The following is a 7,697-nucleotide window of genomic DNA, read 5'->3' as shown; positions in this document are numbered from 1 at the left end:
CCGGCTTGACAAGTTTAAACAGAGTACCGGCGGCTAACTATTTAAATGGGCCTGTTGCCAGTGACGTACTATAGACGTCACTGGTCACTAAGGGGTTTGCATTGTATCTTGTATATTGCATCTTTGTAGATTTTTCTTCTTGCATTGCATTTACATGTTGAATCGTTAGACCACCCATAACTGACCTTTCAAGTATAGGCAGACCCTTGTGGATGGAGTTCTGTGCACCACCCTTCCTCCCCCTGGAACTATAGCCCACACTGCCAACGGAGATAAAAGCTGCTTCCTGGCTTCCTGCTGGTCTAATTGCAGACTTTCATCCCGGATGCTGAGCAGCTTCATCAGTAAACATGACTTTCTTATTTACTAATCTCCTTCAAATTTTGTGAATGAATGCAGACATTTTTCTATGTCCAGAGCACTGGTGCTTGGCAGGAGAAGAGGAAGGAAGGACTCTGTGTCCTTGATCTTTTCCTCCACCCCTAAAAGGTAAACATGAGTTACTTTATTTTTTCCTTTTTGTTTAAACTCTATCTAAATGACATGTCATATAACTGAGCGAAGCGACATTATATTGCCCTGTACACCAATACAGTGTGTGGTGTGACCAAGCCCTACACAAAGCATGTTTTTGTTGCCTTGTCTCTGCATTGGGACTGTGCGGGGCAACGATTTTCACCACAACTTGAAAGTTTCAAATATTTGTTATTATTGGTTACCAGCTCGATACAGTTGTATCTTTATTTATAGATTTATTAAGAACCTTGAAAGTTCGGCTTTATCTATGTGTGCTAAAAATAATGAGCTTAGTTTTATAAAAACTGTAGTTTTGATAAACATTTATGCAACTAGCATGGGGCGTAGAAAATCACACACACCATCTTATTATTCTACAGCTACCTACTTTCCAAAAGCAGTCTGCGGAGTCTTTTAATCGTTTTTAAAGAAGTTTTTAAAAAAATGAGAATATACCAAAAAGGGGGGCGCGGTCTGGCAGCGAAAGGGTTATAGTAACAGTATAAAAGCAGAATTGATTTATTTTTGGTTTGTATGGAGAAAAAAAATTAGAACAGCACATTGAGGCAGACAAAGACATGGTAGTTGGAAATGCACTACAATCAACTCCTTCCATCAAGCCAGCGTGCACTGTGTAATCCTTGATTCTGAGCTTTCCTTTCTGCCCCACGTCCCATCACTAAATCTTGCCGACTCAACTTCCGCAACATTTCCAAAATGTGTCCCTTTTTAACATATAGGAAAAGCAAAACAAAGGGCAAACGCACTCATCAATTTGTTCCCAGCTTTACAGCAAGGTGCACACGGAAGGGCTTTAAACAGTAACAGCAAAAAGTTTCCCAGCACACTCACCAGCCAGCATGCAAAAAAACCTGTCTCACCACTAAGGATAATAACAGAGGTTTGGATACGTCTTCTGCAGAAAATGTGAAAGCCGCACAGCCGCACCAAGGCACCTCTAGATAGTGCGGTCCTAACTCTAAACTATGAGAATCTCCATCTTGGAGCACATATGGCAAAAGATCAAATTGGGTGCAGGCTTGTCAGGAGGAAGCCCAACATCCCTTTTTGCATGCTGGCTGGCGAGTGTGCTGGGAAAACTTTTTACTGTTGTACTGTATTAGGCCCTTCCATGTGCACCTTGCTGTAAAGCTGGTAACAAATTGATGAGTGCGTTTGCCATTTGTTTTGCTTGACTGATTTGGTGCCGTGATGCATGGGGGGTCTCAGTTGCCTTGTGATGTGCGGGGTCCTTATGCGTACCTGTGCCTTTAAGGGAGGTTGGGCTTCCTCCTGACAAACCTGCACCCAATTTTATCTTTTGCCCCATGTGCTCCAAGATGGAGATTCTCATAGTTTAGAGTTAGTACAGCACTATCTAGAGGTGCCTTGGCGCGGCTGTGCGGCTTTCACATTTTCTGCAGAAGACTTGTATCTAAACTTCTGTTTTTAACCTTAGCAGTGAGACAAGTTTTTTTGCATGCTGGCTGGTGAGTGTGCTGGGAAACTTTTTGCTGTTCCTTTTTAACATATGACACCACAAAGCTTCTAATTCACTCCTTGTAATATCTCACCTCGACTACTGTAACTCCCTCCTCATTGGCCTACCAGAAATAAGTTACCACCCCTTAAGTCTATCTTAAGCGCTGCTGCCAGAATCATCCACCTGACCAACCAATCAGTATTTTTTTCCTTCTTCCACTAAGTCTTTCTACACTCTATCTACACAGTTATTACCTTTTATATCACTTGCCCCTCCTACTAGAGTGTAAGCTCTTATGAGCAGGGCCCTCCTGTAGTGAAATGATATTGTAACTGTATAGCCCTGAGAAAACTGTTGACGCTTTATAAATCCTGTATAAAAATAATTCCATAAATAAACATTTCCATGCAGAAGTCTGACATGCCGAACCTAAGAGTCCCACACGATGTAGACTTTGCATCTAAAATCGTTATTTTCATATAAAGGAAATTTTCTGCAGAAAGGAATGTAAAATATCATCATCTGGAAAGCTCGGAGCTAGAAATAGAAGGGACACGTGTCTAGATAAATCAATATTGCACTTCCACACCTGCTCTTAATGTTTTACAAAGATAGAGCTAAATTCAGCAGATTACATGGCTGGGCAAACATACAAGCAGCTGTCCTGCACGGAATATGCTGGAAAGGAAGAACTTTCCATAGGAAGCCTCAGGGGCAGCACTTCCACATAGCTATCTGGAGCTGCTGCTCCCCCACTATATTTAGGTCAAGTTAGTTTAAGGAAAAACTGCATGTAGGTTGACGTTGCCAGGTGTTATATACACTCCTGTCATACTGTACACAAACTTAAGATTTACTTTTTGACAATCCTGTCATACTGTACACAAACTTAAGATTTACTTTTTGACAATCCTGTCATACTGTACACAAACTTAAGATTTACTTTTTGACAATCCTGTCATACTGTACACAAACTTAAGATTTACTTTTTGACAAGAGCTATAAATGGAGAAACTATAATTCTCATCAGCCACAACATAGGGACTTGTAGTTTCCTATGGAATAGAGGTGTAGTGACATCATTCATACATTCATTCTTCCTCCTGTCCAGGTTACTAAATCCCAGCAATAATACATTATACAGCAGCGCAATGCACGCAGAATACCACCAGCTATAGAGGACTACAAAACCTAGCAACAGTACATTATAGTATAATGTATGTGCTGTGATTTGTTGTATTCCTCTATAGCTGGTGGTATTCTGCATTGCGCTGTATAATTATACAGTGCAATAATTTACCACCAGCTATAGAGGAATACAGATGTTCCTCACTTACCGACTTCCCTGTTTTGCGACCACTCGCACGTACGACGGACCGCCGATCGACCTTGCGCGTCAGCGTCAGTGCGACGTGTCGCCGGCGGAAGTGACATCCTCCGATCTTCACTGCAGGTCCCGGTAAGTATTTCCATTGCCCGATGTACAGTACACTGTTCGTTACTGTACATCGGCAACGCTATACAGTACTGTACTAATGCAGTACAGTACTGTATAGAGTTCCTCACTTAACGACCAATACGTTTAACGACCTGGTCGTAGGAACGGAACTCGGTCGTTAAGTGAGGAATACCTGTACAACAAATCACAGCAAATGCATTATACAGCGCAATACAGAATACCGCCAGCTATAATGTACTATTGCTGGGATTTGTTGTATTCCTCTATTGCTGGGATTTGTAGTCCTCTATAGCCGGTGCCATTCTGCATTCATTGCTGCATAATTTTACACTTTCCATTTCACTATATTGCACACCACACTTTTTTATTTTTACTTCCACCGCTCCGAGCTTGCTCCCGTGATGGACTAACGAGTAAATAGATACCCAACATGCCCAGGTTAAAAATTGTGTGCATCCGTGAAGCTGCGACAAAATTCAGTACCCCAAAAAGCCCATCGATGAAGCTTTATTGGCCCCTGAATTATTGTTCTCACTCCGGCGTTCGTGGCGATAGCCAACATGTGTATCGTGATCGTCATTTTCATATGTAGGCACACCCGACTCGTGTTTAAGTGACGACGCGCCTGCTCGATTGGGCGGGGGACTTTAACAATGTTTTCATTATAATTTTTACATTTAATATTTTTAAAACTTTTTTTTTTTACTTTAATTGCTATCACATAGGGGGGCTTATAAGCCCTCCATGTGATAGCATATTGTCAGTGACAGGTGCCCTTTAAGGTGATGCTGGGGGGTCCAAAAGACCCTTGGTATCACCTTTACACTCTAAATAAACTATTAAAATGCAGATCACACTTCAATAGCTTATTTCTGGGCTTCAGGAGCACAGCAATGACAGCTATGGGACTGGAAGTGATGCAATACGCGTCGCTCCCGGTACCATAGTACAGGGAGGAAATCAGTGAATGGACATTCGCTGTTCTCCTCCCCAGCTTCCCGACAAGCCAGTCCTGGGCTCATGGAGGGGCAGTGGAGCCCGGGAAACAAGGCAGGGGGTGTCAGGCGGGGGGGGGTGGCCTGGTTACCGGATCGTAGAAGCGATCTGGCAGCAGCTGAGCCGCCAGATCGCTTCAATTGTAAAGCCGGCTCTACAAAACTAAACAGACTCCCGGCGGCTAAAAGCCACCAGGAGTCTGTTTAACCCCTTCAAACTTCATGACGTGATAATACCGGCATGGGTCATGAAGGGGTTAAAAATTGACTTGTTTTATTATTTGAGCTAATGCATAGACATCTCAGGGAACAAATAAATATGGAACTCAGGATCTTTAAAGGCGCAAGCTCCATTGACAACTAGAGAAAACCTCACCCCAGCTGTAATGTTTAAGGCCATTGGCTACCTGGCACCAGGGATTTGTCCAGTGCTGAGCACGCCAATAGGCAAGAAAAGTAGGAGGTGCGCCAAAATTACATTTTTAAAAGCAAAACAAAACCGAAAAAAAAAACAAAATTAAAAATGTAAATATTTTTATTTATTTTTCATAAACTTTTTAATTTTTTTACATTTATTTTTAGTAAATAATTTTATTTTTTACTTTTTAGGGGCTTCCGGGAAATATTAGGGGTCTTAACAGACCCCTAATATTTACCTTTTAAAATAGAAAAAGATTGAGGACACAGAGCCCCCAGGGACACAGAGCCCCCAGGGACACAGAGCCCCCAGTCTCTTATTCTGTATCTCTTATCCCCTGTTATAAATGAACAGGAAGTCTCTATTCGGAGTGTTCCTGTTCATTCATAACTTGAGGACAGAGTATGTTACTATCACCACAGCTATGAATGAACAGGAGGTGATGTAGATCACTTCCTATTCCTTCATAATTGAGGATATAGTAACCATACTACGTCCTCAATTGTGTACAAACACTCAGCGATCACTGATCACTGACTGCTTGTACTCGCTCTCCTCTCTGACATGCTGTCACAGGAGGCTGAGTGGTGCGGGGTGGGGTGGTGCGGGGGGAGAGCCCGGGCACCTCGTGACACGCCGGCTGCTCACATCGCTCTCCTCCCCGCACTGCTCGGCCTCCCCTGACAGTTTCTCTCCTCCCCGATGGATGCTGAGCTGTGTCAGGGGGACACAGAGGAGTGCCCATCAGGGAGGAGAGAAACCAGCATGCACTGCAACTTTGTCGGAAAGATGGCACTTTCGGCAGCGTCTGTTCTCTGTTTTATCACACATTGCGGGACGTTCACAAAACCTTCCTATACTGCGGGGGAGATTGTCCTCCCTACAGTCCTCGGGATACTGACTCAGCATCTCTATATATACAATCCCTTGTGAGCCCCCCGTCCTTCTGTACTCCACATATGTCTCTACAAGTGTCACCAATCTCACAGCCGTCTCCCATTTGTATATACCGGGGACTGTGCTGGAGGAAACGTCCCCTCCCTGGTGACTGATACACCACACCCAGAAGAAGGACAGATGGAGAGGGACAGACACAGGGACCAGTCAGGAATTAAGAAACTAAGTGACCATCATTAGAAACATAGACAGCCGACTTCTAGCACACCAGAGGTGACAGTCCCCGACAGGACATAGACAGCAGATCCCTATGGCAGGAGAGGTGACAGTCCCCGACAGGACATAGACAGCAGATCCCTATGGCAGGAGAGGTGACAGTCCCTGACAGGACATAGACAGCAGACCCCTATGGCAGGAGAGGTGACAGTTCCTGACAGGACATAGACAGCAGAACCTCATGGCAGGACAGGAGACAGTCCCTGACAGGACATAGACAGCAGATCCTCATGGCAGGACAGGAGACAGTCCCTGACAGGACATAGACAGCAGATCCTCATGGCAGGACAGGAGACAGTCCCTGACAGGACATAGACAGCAAATTCCTATGACAGGAGAGGTGACAGTCCCTGACAGAACATAGACAGCAGATGACAGCACAGGAATTGAGTCCCGGGAATACTAGGAGTCCCATTGACCTCCCGCCCTTCTCCCGGATACTCACAAACTTGGAGAACTTTTTGTCCCCGTCCTCTCCCGGGTGTCCGGTCGGCTCAGGGTAGGTGGGGTAGGCAGGCCCTCCTCGCTGTTTGCGGCTCATCTTGCCTCGGTCCATTGCACGGAGAGGTATGGGAGCCCCGAGCGGCGGGATGAAGCTGTCACCTGTGGATTACGAGGAATCCGATTACCGATGTGAGGGGGGGGAGGGGCGCGGTGATCCACTTATGTGTGAGTACGATCTCATACACGACACACACTTCAAACCCACCGCCAGGCTCAATGTTCCCGCCAGTACAACCACGCCTGCTGCCTGCCACTTAGCCAATTGAAAAGTGCCGAAGGCTCTGCCATAGACAGCGGCCAACCACTCTCAGAATCTGCTAACCTATCAGTCAGGTGACACTTGAGCTTCGAGCGGCCATCTTTGTGCCTGGCAGAGACCTCTGGACTCTGCCTGCTGTTTGTCATTTGCCACTCCTGTCCTCCGTTTCTTCATTGCAGAATGATCCCTCGGAATCTCACTTCTCCACAGCTGCCCTTCTATTGGGTCTGTGTGTAGACCTGTATAACAAAATGATATAACTAGCAAAACTTAGTTGCCAACATTGAAGAATATTAAGGAGGGGCACCTTCAACGGTTTATGGAGAAAATTGCCAGCAGGACCTAATAAAGATGGTGCTGCCAATAAAGCAGACGTGGCTTGTTGGTGTATGGTATGGTATGTAGTGGTGAAGTTATTCTCTCACCTTTGGTATGTTTTAGGCTAGGAGTTGGCAACCTGAGCACTCCACTGTGGTGAAACTACAAAGCCCATCCTGCCTCTGTCTCTGGGAGTCATGTTTGTGGCTGACAGTCTTGCAACGCCTTATGGGAGTTGTAGTTATTATTATTATTATTACATAGTATTTATATAGTGCCAACAGTTTGCGCAGCGCTTTAGCTGGAGCGCTGAGGTCACCTAACTCTGTTATTGACATAAATAGGGACATGTGGGGTACTGAAGACAAAGTGGGCATTAATTCAAAACTTTAAATAATAATTAGGAAAGAATAATTCCTTCCATTGGTGTCTAGGGATGTACATGGGCTTGGTGTGAACCTAATTTCACCATGTCCACCTAAAACTGCAAAAGAAAAGAGTTTGCTCCTGTGATGGACTACAATCTCGTGTTTAGTAGTTTACTAATTTGTATGAAGATTATAGTCCATCAC

At 44.7% G+C, this 7,697-nt stretch overlaps 1 protein-coding gene across 1 annotated transcript in view; it reads right to left on the bottom strand.

The window, feature by feature from the left end:
- LOC108789240 (protein diaphanous homolog 3-like) overlaps positions 1 to 6,736 on the bottom strand; it is a 127,459-nt gene extending 120,723 nt beyond the window's left edge. Inside the window, exon 1 of the mRNA XM_018559202.1 lies at positions 6,490 to 6,736. Coding sequence (XP_018414704.1) covers positions 6,490 to 6,600 — 111 coding nt within the window. The 5' untranslated portion in view covers positions 6,601 to 6,736. The remainder of the gene's footprint in view (positions 1 to 6,489) is intronic.
- Between the last annotated feature and the right edge of the window lie 961 nt (positions 6,737 to 7,697).

The sequence above is a fragment of the Nanorana parkeri genome, unplaced genomic scaffold (genome assembly GCF_000935625.1).
Source record: "Nanorana parkeri isolate BGI_ZX_2015 unplaced genomic scaffold, ASM93562v1 scaffold381, whole genome shotgun sequence".
Taxonomy (NCBI): Eukaryota; Metazoa; Chordata; class Amphibia; order Anura; family Dicroglossidae; genus Nanorana; species Nanorana parkeri.
Note: the sequence above shows the minus strand (reverse complement) of the source record. Positions and strands in the feature narration are given on the sequence as shown.